Source organism: Leucoraja erinacea, chromosome 1 (genome assembly GCF_028641065.1).
Source record: "Leucoraja erinacea ecotype New England chromosome 1, Leri_hhj_1, whole genome shotgun sequence".
Classification (NCBI taxonomy): domain Eukaryota; kingdom Metazoa; phylum Chordata; class Chondrichthyes; order Rajiformes; family Rajidae; genus Leucoraja; species Leucoraja erinaceus.
In genome coordinates, this window is record NC_073377.1 from 97,698,914 (window position 1) to 97,716,757 (window position 17,844).

The 17,844-nt window shown below is 41.7% G+C and overlaps 1 protein-coding gene across 5 annotated transcripts in view; it reads left to right on the forward strand.

Moving 5' to 3' along the window:
- The window catches only part of mapk10 (mitogen-activated protein kinase 10), a 237,464-nt gene that overhangs the window by 183,087 nt on the left and 36,533 nt on the right, over positions 1 to 17,844 (forward strand). For 4 of the 5 annotated variants that reach the window (XR_008723964.1, XM_055640033.1, XM_055640036.1 and 1 more), the window contains exons 9-10: positions 15,175 to 15,369; positions 17,254 to 17,378. Coding sequence is in view for 4 of the 5 variants with exons in the window: in XM_055640033.1 (XP_055496008.1) it covers positions 15,175 to 15,369; positions 17,254 to 17,378 (320 nt within the window). In the remaining variant the exon portion in view is untranslated. The remainder of the gene's footprint in view (positions 1 to 15,174; positions 15,370 to 17,253; positions 17,379 to 17,844) is intronic. The other variant, XM_055640034.1, reaches the window with a different exon arrangement.

Below are 17,844 nucleotides of genomic sequence, written 5' to 3' on the forward strand. Positions count from 1 at the left end.
TGGCTTGTGCCTTGCATCTGTAAAACAGCAAGGGATTGAGGAGCATATGTAAGAAAAAAACTAGGAGAACATAAAGGGGACATATGATAGCTGTCAGATAAGATTAAGGCGAATCCAAAGAGATTTTATAAATATATCATGGGGAAAGTGATAGGTAACTAGAGGGAAAACAGGGCCCTTCAGAAATCAAAGTGGTTATCTATGTGTGGAGCTGCAGACAAAGGGCAAAGTCCTTATGAATTTATTGAGGAATGCATAAACACAATCCTGTGTTTATACTGCGGAGAAAGACATGAGGACTTGGGACCTTGGGATAGCTAATGGGGATGTCTTGAGGACCATCTGTACTCCAGTTAAATAGGTGCTGGATGTTCTAAGCCAGATGAACGTAGCAAAATCTTCTAGGCGTAATCAGATATATCCAAAGACACTGGGAAGTAAGAGAAGAAATTGCAACAGTCCTGGCTGAGATATAAGATTCATCATTAGACATGTGAGGTGGCAGAGGGTGGTTGATGTTGTGCCTCTATTTAAGAATGGCTCCAAAGAAAATCTTGGGAACTATAGACTACAGTATAAATACAGGAGAGGTGCCGGAAGACTGGAGGATGGCAAATGTTGTACCTCTTTTCAAGAAGGGCTGCAGGGGAAATGCTGGGAACTGTAGGCCGGTGAGCTGAACATCTGTAGTTGGTAAGTTACTGGAGAGTATTCTGAGGGACAGGATATACAGGCATTTAGATGGGCAAGGGCTGATTAGGGATAGTCAGCATGGTTTTGTATGTGCGAGGTCGTGTCTCACAAATCAGATTTTTTTTTTGAAGACCTGACCAAAAAGGTTGATGAGGGCAGAGCTGTCTACAGATGTTGTGTACATGGACTTCAGTAAGGTGTTCAACAAGCTTCCGCATGATAGGCTGCTCTGGAAGGTTAGATTGCATGGGATCCAAGGAGAGATAGCTGAATTGGTTCCATGGAAGGAAGCAGAGGGTAATGGTGGAAGGATGCTTCTCAGACTGGATGCCTGTGACTAGTAGTGTGCCTCAGGGATCGGTGCTGGGCCCGTTACTGTTTGTCATCTACATCAATGATTTGGATGAAAACATACAGGGCAGGATTAGCAAGTTTGCTGATGATACTGATGAGGTTGTGAACGGTGGCAGCAGGATCTGGATCGATTGGCCAGGTGGGCGGAGGAATCTCTACAACACTACCCAGAGGCCTACCATTTAGTGCATAGGTCCTACCCTTGTTTGACGTACCAAAATGCAACACCTCACACTTCTCTGCATTAAATTTCCTCAACCATTCAGATTCAGATTCAGATTCAATGACAATTAAAATTGAATCTGAATCTGAATCTGAATGGTTGATGAAATTTAATGCAGAGAAGTGTGAGGTGTTGCATTTTTGGTACGTCAAACAAGGGTAGGACCTATGCACTAAATGGTAGGCCTCTGGGTAGCGTTGTAGAGCAGAGGGATCTAGGAGTACAGGTGCATGTTCCTTGAAGGTTTTGTCGCAGGTAGATAAGGTGGTCAAAAAGGCTTTTGGCACTTTGGCCCTCATCAGTCAGAGTATTGAGTACAGAAGTTGGGAGGTCATGTTGCAGTTGTATAAGACATTGGTGAAACTGCATTTAGAATATTGTGTTCAGTTCTGGGCACCATGTTACAGGAAAGATATTGTCAAGCTTGAAAGGGTTTAGAAAAGATTTACGAGGATGTTGCCTGGACTAGAGGGTGTGAGCTATAGGGAGAGGTTGAGTAGGCTGGGTCTCTATTCCATGGAGCGCAGGAGGATGAGGGGAGATCTTATAGAGGTGTACAAAATCATGAGCGGAATAGATTGGGTCGATACACAGAGTCTTTTGCCCAGATTAGGGGAATCGAGGACCAGAGGACATAGGTTCACAAGGTGAAGGGGAAAAGATTTAATAGGAACCCGAGTGGTAACTTTTTCACACAAAGGGTAGTGGGTGTATGGAACAAGCTGCCAGAGGAGGTAGCTGCGGCTGGGACTATCCCATTGTTTAAGAAACAGTTAGACAGGTACATGGATAGCACAGGTTTGGAGGGATATGGACCAGGCGCAGGCAAGTGGGACTAGTTTATCTGGGACATTGTTGGCCGGTGTGGGCAAGTTGGGCCGAAGGGCCTGTTTCAACACTGTATCATTCTATGACTCTTTGATTATATGACTGGTAAGCCTAACATTTGTAGTTTGGAAATCACTGGAGATAATATGTACAGGCATTTGAAAAGATTGGTGATGATTTGAGATATTTAGTAGAGTTTTGGGCATGAGAGTTTGTGCTTCAGTAACTAAGATAATTGATGAGGGCAAAGTAGGTAGACATAGTTTATATGGTCTTCTACAAGATCTTTAAAAAGGTTCTGGTAGACTGCTCTGGAATGTTACTTCACAAGGGATCCAGGGAGAGATAGCTAACTGGAGACATAATTGGCTCAAACGTAGGAAGCAGAGGGTGGCGGTGGTGGGTTGATTTTCGGTCGTGAGCCCTGTGACTAGTGCTGTGCCTCAGTGATAAGTGCTTGATCCATAGTTGTTGTCATCTAGATCAATATGGCTGAATCCTCTTCAGCTGGGTAAGTGGGCTGAGGAATGGCGAATGGAGTCTAATTCAGATAAATGTGAGGTGTTGCATTTTGGGAACTCAAACCAGGTTAGGACTTTCATAATGAACAATAGGGTTCTGGAGAGTGTTGTAGAGCAGAGGGATCTAGGAGTGCGTGTACATGGTTGCCTGAAAGTGGTATCAAGGTGGTAAATGTAGCTTTTGGCATGTTGACATTCATCAGTCAGGTAATTGACTACAGAAGTTAGGAAGTCAAGTTACAGTTGTTCAAGACTTTGATGAGGTCACACAAGGAATGTTGTGCTCAGTTTGATCACCTTACTACATGAAATAAGCCATTAAGCTGGGAAGAAGATTTATGAGGATGATGCCAAGACTGAAGGGCTTGAGCTGTAGTAGAAGACTGCAGTAGAGGCTGTGCAGGCTAGGACTATATACCTTGGAGTGCAGGTCACTGGGGGGTTATTTTGTATAGGTGTATGGAAACATTAGGGGAATAGACAGGTACATGGATAGCACAGGTTTGGAGGGATATGGACCAGGCGCAGGCAAGTGGGACTAGTGTAGCTGGGGCATTGTTGGCCGCTGTGGGCAAGTTGGGCCGAAGGGCCTGTTTCAACACTGTATCACTCTATGACTCTTTGATTATATGACTGGAGTCCATGTGCAGTCTTTTTCCCAGGATAAAGGTTTCAGACTTAGAGGGCATAGGTTTAAGATGAGAGTGGAAAGATTTCATTGGAACCCAATGGGCAACAATTTTATTCAGAGGGCGGTGGCGATGTGGATTGAGGTGCCAGTGGAATTAGTTGAGGCAGATACTATAACAAGTAAAATACATTTGGACCAAGGCACATGAATAGGAAAGATTTAGAGGAAAATGGGCCAAACACAGGGAAATTGGGCCAGAGGACATTCCCATGCTGTATACTTTATGATTCTAAGCCCTTGCCTAGGGCAGCACAATGTTGCAGCTGGTAGAGCTGCTGCCTCACAGTGCCAGAGACCCGGATTCAATCCTGACCTTGGGTGCTGTCTGTGTGGAGTTTGGACGTTCTCCCAGTGACTGCAAGGGTGACCTCTAGTTGCTCCAAATTTCTAAGGTGTATATATAAATTTTGCTGATAGCATTTTATGAGGTGTTACAGTAAATGATGCAGATGGATATTAAGAGATTATGAATGAGCAAAATAGTGGTAAATGGAGCTTGATCTGGAAATATTGAACCTGAAAATGTTAGAACAGAATGATTCTAAAGGATGTAAAGCTGGAAGCCAGATAAGTAGAAGCATATAAGTATGTAGCGATAGGAATTAATAAACTGAAAAGGACGAGAGCAATAATTAATTTAAAAGACTAATAAAGGCTGAGGAAAAGTAGAAGACAGTGGGGTGGCGATCAAGTCCACCAGTACAGAGCTCTGATCAAGTTCCACCGAAACACCTCAGAGAGGTTCATATGATGATAAGATCACATGATAGGAGCAGAATTAGGCCATTTGGCTCATCAAGTCTACTCTGCCATTCAAGCATAATTGGAGGCAAGCTGCTTCGGAGTGCTATCAGGAGTTACTTCCTCAAGAGAGAGAGTCAAGAGAGTCAATTTAATTGTCATTTGGACCCCTTGAGGTCCAAACGAAATGCCGTTTCTGCAGCCATACATTACAAACAAATAGACCCAAGACACAACACAATTTACATTTTACATAAACATCCATCACATCGCTGTGATGGAAGGCCAAAAAAACTTATCTCTCCACTGCACTCTCCCCCCCCTGATGTCAGAGTCAAAGTCAAAGCCCCCGGCTGGCGATGGCGATTGTCCCGCGGCCATTAAAGCCACGCCGGGTGGTGCGAGGTCACACACCGGGTCTTGGTGTTAGAGCCCCCGGCGTGCGCTCGCAGAGTCCCGCGGCCATTCCAAGCCGCGCGGGGCGGTGATGTTAGGTCCCGCTCCAGGAGCTCTTCAACCCCGCAACTCGGGCGGGAGAAGTCGCCGTTGCAGGAGCCCTGAAAAACGGTCTCCCTCCAGGGACCCGCGGGCTCCCGGTGCCGCCGTCCGCAGACCCGCAGTTGCAGCCTCCGAATCAGCATCATCAGCAGCAGCAGCAGCAGCAGCAGCGCTCCACCACCGCTCCTCCCGCTCTGGACTCGGCCAGCTCCGCGACGGTGAGGTGAGTCAGCACCAGAGTCCCCGGCTTTTTCTGTTGGAGGCCGCACCTCATTTGCAGCCCCAACGACAACGGAGACCCGACAAGAAAAGGTCGGGTCTCCCGTGCAGGGAGAGATTTAAGAAGTTGCCCCCTCCCTCCGACCCCCCCCCACCCTCCCCACACACACACCCCCACAAAAAATAACAAAAACTACATATAAACATAGACAAAAAATAATAAAAACGCTGACGGGCTGCAGAGGCCGCTGCTGACGAGAGTCGCGCAGCCTACCGGAAGGTATTCCTCGCATGCGTGAGTGGAAATCTAGAACTCTGACCCCTTAAAAATTGTTGAGCTCATGATAATGGAAAACATGAAGCAGACATGGACTATAGATCGGCCATGATCTCATTGAATGGAAGAACAGGTCCAGGGTTCTGATGGCTTGCTCCAATTCCCCCATATGTAAACTTTACAAATATCAGCAATGTAATTCAAAAGCATGATGAGATTTAAGTAAAAGCTTCTCTCTGAAGTTCACACAACAAGTATAAATCAAGTATTTCTAAATCCAAAAAACTTGTAGAATTATAATCCAGCTTGTTTTAAAAGGAATAGATGTTTTTATGGTCCTATTTTCATGGTTCTATTCGGGAGAGTGAAAGAGTCATTTTTAACAACAATGGCTTATATATGTGGAAAAATATCTGATGATTGGTGCAACATTAAATGCGTTGGCTGCAGCGATTTTGCAGGTCTGTTCTTTAATCAATGATGACAAGGAGTGAAATCAGCAAGAACGTTGTCAGCAAAAAATAATCGATTGCTGGTGAAACTCATTAGCATACAAAATTTGTGTGTGTGTTTTTTAATTGATTCACAGACACTTACAGGTCTCAGCAGGCATAGTTAGTCAAAGGGCAATGAACTCAAAGGATCTTGATTTTCCTCAGCCATTGTAACTCCATCAGTGATGCACAAAAACCTGAGAGAAATTCAGTCGTAACATATCAGTTCACTGCAGTATGGTTTGTTTTTCTGGGGGTATGGTCATCTGCTTCTGTGTCTACTGTGCATTCTTGAGAAACCTTGTTTGTCGCTTGTTCTGCTTTGAGAGTTAATTATCCTTCATTCCAATTTTGTTTTCAGTTGATAACTGGTCAGTTGGGTGCATCATGGGAGAAATGATCAGAGGCGCTGTGTTGTTCCCTGGCACTGATCGTATCCTTCCTAGCAACCTTTTGACCTCCAATGATAGATTCCTGATAATAATGGTCAAGTTTTCTATGTAAGGGATGCATATTTAAAAATAGTTACAATATGGTGTAACCAAAGTTTGCTTTAATTGTGTTTTGGCACAATATTGTAGTCCAGCTATCTGTTCTACATTACTTTTAGTTGTAGCTCAGTAGCCACTTTTGTAAAACTTAAATGATTAATAATATTTGCAACTAGTGATACACAGCCAAGGTTTGGAACAATTTAATTTCCTAATGATTTAATAATTTGGTATTCAGACATCATAATTCAGTTATTGCTATACTTGTTAGTCACAGACAAAAATGGTAAATTTATGGGAATAGGGATACCCAGCCTAAGATCCAGTCACATCACTTCAATGTTATTTAAAATAATAGCAACATGTATAAATCAAAATGTGGATTCTCTGCTCATTGATAATCTTATAAACAATTTATAGATTTAGGAATTGAAGTCAAAGTGGATTGTGAAAAGATTTTAACAACAAGAAGTAAACCTGCATTTGTTGGTACAGTAGTGTAATTTAGATGAAAATAAATTGGCTGCTTGCTTTGCACCCAATTGTTTTGTTTTCTTTTGACTTCTATTCATATTAAAACAGGATGATGTGCGTCTTGATCCTTATCTGCCGTCACTTGTTTGCACTATTAGTCAAGAACAATACCCAACATTTACAAAAAGGCTTTTTGGCAAAATTCAGGTAGTTGAGATTAAAGCACCAGTTAATTAAAAGATTCAGAGCAAATGCTTGGGGGAGCGAAAGTTATTAATTTTGGGAAATTACAAGATATGTAAAATTAAGATGGGCGACTGTTGAATGCAATGACAGATGAAAGAGACTGCTTCAGAGAAGTGTGTTTCCACCACAACCCCTATGCACCGTCTTTTTGCTTGCTCAAAACTCCGACCCAAAATATCCCCATCCTCTGAATTCCTACTTGAGATTCTATCCCATTCACACAATTCTGATATTAATCTCCCACCCTGGAGCAAAATGTCTTGTGATATAGTCAATTTTGAAAGCATTTTATATCAGATATTGTTCAGTCTCAAGGAATTCAGCTCAGAATAAGTATGTCGCCATTCCGAATTAAGGTCACACTTGGAATCACATGTCATTGGATCCAATAGTGTGCATATAATTGAATGATTGATCAAAATGTAGATTCTGGATTAAATACAAGGAAATAATTTACACAATCCAATTTTCTGAAATTTACTGTGTCAGCTTTATGAAATCCATTGGTGCTAATAAATTCCAGTGCTTACAATAATGGGGTTCAAAGTATAATAATCTATCTGACAAGGCCTTGACTCAGTTATCAAATGTTCTGTGTTGCCATTTTAGGATTGTTTTCAGACTGACAAAGGTCTTCACCTTCTGCAAATAACATTTCTGTATTTCTGTCCTTATTTTCTTGATTTTCTGCTAAGAACAAAAAAACAAAACATATTTAACAAGTCTGTTCTTGTTCATGGATAGACAGATATTCATTTTCAGCTCAGGAAATGTAATCCACTGGTAACTGAAATTGTCAAATATCATTTCTTTCGTGATGCATTCCATCATGTTTCACTACAGCCGAAGAATTATCTGCATTGGCTTTTTCTTCTTTCTCCTGAGCCATTGACTCTGAAGTCCTCCAAGGATATGTTGTTGTCCCTTGCCAAACAACATACTAGTCCTCAGGAGATCATTAACTATCGGAAAACTAGTTATTATCTACAGATTTTGATGATAACTCTATTCCGCAAACACCAATGTCATGCACCTTCTTGGCTATTGTCTGAGGTTGAACAAAACTATTTGCAGCTCCATCCTCTGCTTAACAATGATTGAACTCCACATCAACAACCTGCATCCTCAGTGCTAGTAAATTATAAATTAAAATAATTTGCAAATCTGAAATAAAAACACTCAGCATGTCAGGCAGTATTTGTGAGGTGAATCCGTTAAAGTTTCAAGTCCAGGATCCTTAATCAGAACTGAAACTGAGAGGGATCATGTTAGTTTAGGAAACAGAGGAAGTGGGGGAATGATGGGTGGGACAAAGGAGCTATCTGTGCAGGGCTGTATCCAAATGATCTAATATTGTAAGTGACAACTCCGGACAGTTGAAATCAGATTAATCTATTTAGTATGACATGCTGAATATTTCCAGAATTTTCTGCTTTATTCCTCATTGCCATCTCCATTTTGTCACCTGCCTAAACCCCTCTTCTGCTGAAAACCTCCTTTTACTTTTTTTCACCTTCAAACGCATTATTCAAATACTTTTTTGATTAGCATCTCTTCTAACATCCCTTGAACTTTGGAGTACGTCCATACCGATGGTGCTCATTATCCTGACTCACGTCAGGTGCTGTTCACCCACTACTTCTGCACACATTGGCCAACATTAATCTTGCAACTCCTCAAATTCAAAACATTACTTCAGTTAAACTTTGTATTCTTGCATTCCAATCCTTCGATAATCTTGCTGCTCTCCACAGCTTGTTCTATTAGTTATGCTCTCTACTTTGGGTTCCCTCCACCCTCCACCTTCAACTCCCCAAGTCCATACACTGAATGGCCCAGACTCTGACACTGCACATATATCCAATTGTCTGAATCACCAATTGAGAAATCTCTATATTTCTTGCTGACTGAATATTGTTGCTTTGTTGCCTTAGGTTTAAGCTTCAAATATCTTCCATAAATGTCTGTCTCACTATCCCTCTGCTTTTCTCTAAAATATCTTCTTAAAACATCCTCTTTGGCCAACTTTTTGATTGTCTCCCGATGTGATTTGTCGTCATTTGCGTCAGAAAACGATGTGAAGGCCCTTGTTATGTTAAAATGTTACATTGCAATTCATTGGAATCAGTCATTGCAGACAATATTAGAAATTCATAGCACAGACCATTCCTAGGTAACAAACAGGTTTTGTTTATAGATATCTGCAAGTAATTTTTGCTGTAAGTCGGAAAATACACAAAAATGACTCACTATTGTAACCATATCTCTGCAGATTACAATAAATGGCATCAAATTTACATAAGAGATAAAAAAGAACAACTGTTGACAGAGGAGAGAGAGAGAGGCTAGTTATGTAAATGAAAGGAAAAACATGTGTAAGTGCATCAGACTTTTGAATTTAATAAAATTATGAGAGCCCATGCCTATGTCAAGGTCTAAATGCTGTTTCAGTGCCCAAAAAGATTATCTGTTTGATTCAGTTTCCATTCAGTGTGCCCCATAACATTTTCACCCATTCATTTAACCTTAACCTTAACCAGAGCCCTGAGAATTTTGTAGTACTTTGTGGAAATTATCTGTAGTGGGAAAATGAAGATTTTATTTTTGGGGGTCCAACCCTTGGGGGATATCTCTACTTTTACATATTTAAAAATAAAAACATATAAAAAACAATATCAAACTGATGCCTCTAATTTTGAGGGGAAAAAAACACCAGCACTTTGAATTGTTTCTATTGTGCAATGTTTAGACTCTGAGCTGTAAATGAAGTTCTTTGCTCCGATGGAATTTGTTGCCAATTTGCACATTGGGCAGCTACCTTTCAGCACAAACTGATTACATCATTTGTTACATGAAGAATAAACTCAACAACAAACACCATTCAAAGTGCTTATAGTGGCCTACTTTTGTGGATGTAGTAATATACTATATCCAATGGAACAATTCCAATATTTGATATGCAATCTCATATGGGACCAATCGTCTTATCCCCATTGATTTGTAGTTCATGAGATATGATGCACTCAGCATTTTATTGACATTTGTGCTGACTTGAGTTTGGATTTAGGTTGAAATAATCTGTACATTTTTAACAATAGACAATAGGTGCAGGAGTAGGCCATTCGGCCCTTCGAGCCAACACCGCCATTCAATGTGATCATGGCTGATCATCCCTAATGAGCACCCCGTTCCTGCCTTCTCCCCATCCTGACTCCACTATTTTTAAGAGCCTTATCTAGCTCTCTATTGAAAGCATCCGGAGAACCTGCCTCCACCGCCCTCTGAGGCAGAGAATTCCACAGACTCACCACTCTTTGTTAGAAAAAGTGTTTCCTCGTCTCTGTTCAAAATGGCTTACTCCTTATTCTTAACCTGTGGCCCCTGGTTCTGGACTCCCCCAACACTGGGAACATGTTTCCTCCCTCTCACGTGTCCAAACTGTAAAACATTGTTATCTTATATGTTTCAATGAGATCTCCTCTCATCCTTCTAAGCTCCAGAGTGTACAAGCCCAGCTGCTCCATTCTCTCAGCATATGACAATCCCGGGAATTAACCTTGTAAACCTACGCTGCACTCCCTCAATAACAAGAATATCCTTCCTCAAATTAGGGGACCAAACTGCACACAATACTCCAGGTGTGGACTCTGTACAACTGCAGAAGGACCTCTATGCTCCTATACTCAATTCCTCTTGTTATAAAGGCCAACATGCCATTCACTTTCTTCACTGCCTGCTGTACCTGCATGCTTACTTTCATAGACTGATGAACAAGGATCCCCAGATCCCGTTGTACTTCCCCTTTTCCCAACTTGGCGCCATTTAGATAGTAATCTGCCTTCCTGTTTTTGCTACCTCACATTTATCCGCATTGAACTTCATCTGCCATGAATCTGCCCACTCCCCCAACCTGTCCAACCTGTCTCACTGCATCCTCCTCACAGTTCACACTGCCACCCAGCTTTGTGTCATCTGCAAATTTGCAAATGTTACTTTGAATCTCTTCATCCAAATCATTGATGTATATTGTAAATAGCTGCGGTCCCAGCACCGAACCTTGCGGTACCCCACTAGTCACTGCCTGCCATTCTGAAATTGACCCGTTAATCCCTATTCTTTGTTTCCTGTCTGCCAACCACTTCTCTATCCATGTCAGCACTCTACCCCCAATACCATGTGCCCTAATTTTGCCCACTAATCTCCTATGTGGGACCTTATCAAATGCTTTCTGAAAGTCCAGGTACACTACATTCACTGGCTCTCCCTTGTCCATTTTCCTAGTTACATCCTCAAAAAATTCCAGTAGATTAGTCAAGCATGATTTCTCGTTCGTAAATCCATGCTGACTCGGACCGATCCTGTTACTGCTATCCAAATGTTCAGCTATTTCATCTTTTATAATTGACTCCAGCACCTTCCCCACCACCGATGTCAGGCTAACTGGTCTATAATTCCCTGTTTTCTCTCTCCCGCCTTTCTTAAAAAGTGGGATAACATTAGCTGCCCTCCAATCCACAGGAACTGATCCTGAGTCTATAGAACATTGGAAAATTATCACCAATGCATCCACGATCTCTAGAGCCACTTCCTTAAGTACCCAGGGATGCAGACCATCAGACCCTGGGGATTTATCAGCCTTCAGTCCCATCAGTCTATCCAACACCATTTCCTGCCTAATGTGGATACCTGAAGCACATGAATTATGATACGCCTGTACATGAAAAAGCAGTTTGTGGGTGGGGATTAGACGCTTGTGATAGCACTGTGGTAGCATAAGCTTTTAATGTACCCATTGAAAATGGGAAACAAAATGGTAGGGAAGAAATTTGTCATCAGGCTTTAAGTGTCTTTCAGTCTTCCCTGTAGTGAACTCCTGGATCACTGGGCTTTCTTTGTGTGTGTTATTGCATTACCTTTTGGAAACTGAGTGGTGCGTGTCTTTAGGGCCCAGTTGGCCGGATTAATGCAGATGACATAGAATGTAGAGAAAGGTAATCAAGTTCAACCTTGACTGACAAAGTTTATTGTGAACTCCCTTACTGGTCACTCTTTTAATCTGCAATTCTTTCATTCCCTTAATTAGTTTAGTTTAGTTTAGAGATTCAGCACAGAAAAAGACCCTTCGGCCCATAGAGTCCCCGCCGACTAGTGTTCCCTGCACATTAACACAAGCCAACACACACTAGGGACAATTTTTACACGTACACCAAGCCAATTAACCCACATACCTGTACGTCTTTGGAGTGTGGGAGGAGACCGAAGATCCCGGAGAAAACCCCCGCGGTCATGGGGAGAACGTACAAACTCCGTACAGACGGCACCTATAGTCAGGATCAAACCCGTGTCTCCAGTACTGCAAGTGCTGTAAGGCAGCAACTCTACCACTGCAACACCGTGCCACCCTATTTATTGCACAATATATATTTCAACTTAATGTGTAATGAGCAAGATTTGGATTTAAATTAACTTTGTGCTCTCTGCACGATTGATTCGGCTCTTTACTCTTTGGATAGTTGAAAATAAAAAAGAGACTGAAGGTTACAGTCATACAAAGGTCAATGTAGATTTATACCATGTTCACCACGACTGCCAGACTTCGCTCAGTCATCAGATATCACACAGTTGACTTTTGTTCCTGATATAAAGTGAATGTGAAGTGGGCAGGATATTCACTCCACTTGCCCATTGTGATTAGCCTGAGGCAAGAGGCTTGATCATTTTTGACATGTGGCAAGCTGCCAATGCTAATTGCACAGCCCATAATCTGCCTGCTCTTTGGGAGGGTTAGAAATATTATTCTGCACCTGTTGCAGAGCAGGTGAATTTAGTTCCTGATGGTGGCTGAAAAGCATTTGGTAGAACATTGTCAATTATTTGGCCTCTAACTTGTTGCTGCTGCTGCAGTGAAAATATTTCTTCAAAAGGCTTAGACTACAAAGCAGGCCCTGTTAACTTCAGATGGCAGATAGGTACCAGGAGAAGTAGGTCAGTGGCCATAGTAAGATGTGTCGGCAGGGCTAAAGTGAGATTAAAAGAGCAGGGAAGTGGCATCAGTGGCCATGTGGTGAAATGCTCAGATTGTAAATGGCCAGATACATTTAACAAGGAGATTGTCTCTCTGAAGAGAGGCAACAGTGTTCTCTATCCCATTAATATATTGTGAAGCCAAACCATTGGGCAGCATTGATGGACCTGTGTTTTGTTGTTTGGAACTCACTCACGTCCAAATAGGCTGAAGGCCATGTTCTCAGAATTCTAGTTTTGATAACTTGGAGGTGTCATGCACTCTGCTCTCCACTACTGCCCAATCTTGCCTATGTTCCTGATATTTACAAATAATTACAAATACATCAATCACTCACAGGGAATGTTTAATATGCAGGTCTTCTAATTGCAGCTCCATCTTTGCTCCTTTCTTGCCAGTACCAACTTCTATTCTTTATGCTGCTGGCTACACTCTCCTCAATGTAACTGTGTAGGTACTTCTCATAAAAGAGGCAATCAATGCAGCGTGCTGCTGTATGGAAACAGAACTGGAACAAATGTTGGAACACTGTCTCCGTGACACCCTTTTCAAAGCTAAACATTTATAGTATGTTATATAAGTGCCAGTTACACTTACACAAGATGGTAAAATAAGTTAACCTAAACTTTACAATTGAATGCTACAGGTAGAAAGAGAAAGGTGTTACCAGCAAATTTTAAGGTGGGTTTCAGATAAGGTTATTTTGCAACAGACAAACTGTGCTGGATACTGACACAAAGGTGGAAGTAGAGGGTCCTTAACAATGCAGTGAATATGCAGTGGAAAACTTAGTTCAAAGTCATGAAAGATTCAGATAGATTGAGCTTTACTTGCCTATGAGCGCTGGAATGAGATTGTGACTCAGAGTATAAACAACAGGTTTTGGCTTCCCACAATTTATATGTAAGAAATTTCTATCATCATGTTGTGTGTCACAAACGTGACCAACCTGAGACAGTGGAGGAGTTGAGTGAGGTGATGAAGTAGAGCTGGAAATTGGTAGTTAGACAATAAGTAGAATGCGTCAAGGATACTGTAGATTCTGGAGATACTCCAGAGTAAGTGGATCAGGGTTGAAAGGAGAAGAGTATCTCATGACAAGTTGATTAATAAGGATAAAATTGGACAAGAGTTCCAGCCAGCTGGACAAGGAAAATATGTGGGGCAGAGAAGAGGATGGTCAAGAATGCAGAAGGCTGACAGTAGGTCAAGAGGAAAGAGTTTGCACCATCAATGTAAGAAATAATGTCATGTGTGACATTGATAGGGTTTTTTTCAGTAGAAGGGGAAGACAGGAATCAGGGGGGATATGTTGCAGAAAAGATGATCACAATGCGATGTTGCCTGGGATGAAACAGGTCACTAATGGGATGAAGTTGGGTTTATTTTCCTTGAAGCAGGAAGGCCAAGAGAGTGGAGGGTGGGGTTAGACAAGATAGATAACTTTTCTCCATAACACAGGTCGCAAAAACGTGGAGGATGCAAACTTATGGTAAGTGGGAAGCGGTTTAGAGGAGATATGAGGAAGAGTATTTTCACCAGAAGGTGGTCGGAGTCTGGAGCACACTGCTTAAGATTGTGATGGAGATTGATACTCTCACAGAGTATCAAAATATCTAGATACACATTAGAATTGTAAGGCTGTGGACAAATCACTGATACATAGGAATAGTGTAGAAGGGAAATTAACATGGTAGTACAAAGAGTTTAAGGAACTGCAGATGCTGGAAAATCAAAGTTACACAAAAAAGCTGGAGAAACTCAGCGGGTGCAGCATCATCTATGGAGCGAAGGAAATAGGCAACGTTTCGGGCTGAAAAACCCTTCTTCAGACCCTTCTTCTGGTAGTACAAAGAGCTTGTTTCTATGACTTTAGGAGCTTTCTTCAATTATTCCCTTGAGCTGATTTACTCATCATTATGTTTAGAGAATGTGACAAGGACACAGGACAATATTTAGCAATGCCACTGATAGAAACAGTCTAACTCAAATCACACCAAATGTGATTAATTAATTGCAAAATTATCCAGACATGCACCGTAAAAAAGCAACAAGTAAAAAAAAAAAAGAATAATTTCCTTTTTGCTGTCAATAATATTTGATACAATAATGGTCTGAGTTGGCCAAAAAGAATGAGATAAAACTGCGTGATAAACAGATTTACCTAAAAAGCAATTGCTTTTGATCAGAGCAAAATTATGACATGAAATGTTGCCATTATTTTTGTAAATTTGTTACATATTCATTGGTTCCTTTGTGGAATTATAGTAATCAATTGTTCTCTTTGGGAACTAGACATGCCTTATCGAGGTTTCATTTAATCCCGTTCACCCACTTCAGTTTTTACTGCAGCCTTCTCACTGCAAGTGGGCAGATTTTCCTCAACCTCTTCAATTCAGATATTGATCAATGGAACAAGGTGATTGAGCAGCTGGGAACACCTTCTCCAGAGTTTATGAAGAAACTGCAGCCCACAGTTCGTAACTATGTGGAAAATAGGCCCAAGTACACAGGGCACACTTTTCCCAAGCTCTTCCCTGACTGCCTCTTCCCAGCTGACTCCGAGCACAATAAGTTAAAAGGTAAGGCGAGACGTAAGTATTCATCTTTCTTCATTTGTAATGATAATTTGACTGTCAGGAAACAAAGGAACCTGCAAACGAAAACTCAAAGTATCTGAATTGAAATTAAATTAAATTGCACATGCCTAATTGTTTTAAATTTGTTCTTGTGGTATTCACTAGGCTTTCTCCTTTATGGTGAGCTCTTCCTCTGAATATTCCTACCATTCGCCTTTTTCTATATTATTGTTGATTGGTGAACCCTATGGACTTGCAGACGGTGTTGGTGAACATGTTTGATTCATCCCAGTGCCATAAAACATAGAATGTTTTGCACATAAAGCAGGAACACCCGCAGCTTTTTGTATCATCCTTCATCAAGAGTAGGGCGGATGTAGAGACTTCAGGTAGTTTAATGGAGGGTTAAAAATAACGATAAAATCTGAAGTTTCGGGAAATTGAAAATAAAAACAGAAAATGCTATAAACACTCAGCAGGTTTGTTGCTTATTTGCCTTGGATAAAAATTGTAAATTGCCCATAGAGCGTAGGATAGCACCCGTGATTGCTGATTGGTACAGACATGGTGGGCCAAAGGGCCTGTTTCCATGCTGTATCTCTAAAATCATGGGCATAGTGGGACTGGGGCAGTGCCAGGCTGGAGGACAGACCAGTAAGAGTAAAAAGTCTTATTTCTGATGTAAATGTCAAATCCTGACCAAGAATCGAATTCTCTGATGTTTACTCAATGAGTATTCATTTTAAGCTACAATGAGCCTATATTTATGTTAGACCCCCTCCCCTCCCCATGGTGCCTTTGCAAATGAGGGCTATTGCCTTTAACCTAAAATAATTGTTTAACCTAAAAGCATTGTTGTGTGTGTGTGTGTGTGTGTGTGTGTGTGTGTGTGTGTGTGTGTGTGTGTGTGTGTGTGTGTGTGTGTGTGTGTGTGTGTGTGTGTGTGTGTGTGTGTGTGTGTGTGTGTGTGTGTGTGTGTATATGTGTGTGGATAGATGTAGGTGTGAATGGATGGATGTGTGTATGTATGTGTGGATGTATGTGTGCGTGCGGATGGATGTGTGTGTGGATGTATGTGTGGATTGGTTTAAAAACCTATCCCAAATACATTCCCATATCATGACCAGATTCCCACATCCGCAGTCCCTTGCACTGCACCCCTCACTAACGTCAGTTTCTCAAACAGTGGCCCATAATAACACAGTGCCAAAATGGTAACTGGGTGATCCCTTCTCGACGTACAACTGAGTCAAGGTAGAGAGGGCCGATACCCACTCCCCTGCATTTCCGCCAGCAAAGCAGGTGAAATAATTTCCATCCCTACCATTAGAGATTGTAATCTAATACAGTGCTAGAAGGAAGAATAACTGTTATAACGAATGCAAGTTTTTGGTAAGCTTTTAATTAGCTTAAAATGCACTAGAATGTAAATTACAAGCCAAAAGTGCAGCAGAGGTGCAGAGATGCAGCTATTAGAGTCTCTGCCTCACAGTGCCAGTGACCCATGTTCAATTCTGAGCTTGGGTGCTGTCTGTGCGGAGTCTTCACATTCTCCTTGCAATACTTAGGCTTTTTCCAAGTGGTCCAGTTTTCTCCAACACCAAAAAAAAAGGCAGGTGGGTTGGAAAATTTATCGACCTCTGTGTAAATTGCTCCAGGTGTGCAGGTAAGTGAATTTAGGAAGCAGCTGAAGAGCCTGTGAGGAGAATAAAAATTGGGATTAATATAGGATTTGTATAAATAGTTGGCTGACAATCGGTGCAGACTTAGTGGGCTGGGGCCTGTTTCTCCATTATATCTCTCTGGAAATCCAACAATCCAGAAGGAATTTAGTGATGCGGATAAGAAATTGATTGAATGTTCCGAAACATTTAGTGATCAACGCAATGTGTTTTGTAGCCAGCCAGGCCAGAGATCTCCTGTCCAGGATGTTAGTAATTGATCCTGCTAAACGGATATCGGTGGATGAAGCCTTACAACATTCGTACATTAACGTGTGGTATGACCCAGTCGAAGTTGAGGCGGTAAGTCGTGCTGCTTCTATTCTCGACTAATTTGCGCTTCATGCATTGTAGCTCAGAGGGCTTGTAAATTGTGTGCTAATTCAGTGACTGATCCCCTAATGAACATTAGCACATTACGTGTACGAAGGAACTGCAGATGCTGGTTTAAACCAAAGATAAACACAAAGAGCTGGAGTAACTCAGCGGGACAGGCAGCATCTCTGGAGAGAAGGAATGGGTGATGTTTTGGGTTGAGGCCCTTCTTCAGAACCCTATAGAAAAAGGCAACTACTGGTAACCTTGCTACATGTATGTGTAGGATGGAACTGCAGATGCTGGTTTAAACCGAAGATAGACACAAAAGGCTGGAATAACTCAGCGGGTCAGACAGCATCTCTGGAGAAAACGAATAAGTGACCCTGAAGGGTCTCAACCCGAAAGATCACCTATTCCTTTTCTCCAGAGATGGCGTATGACCCGCTGAGTT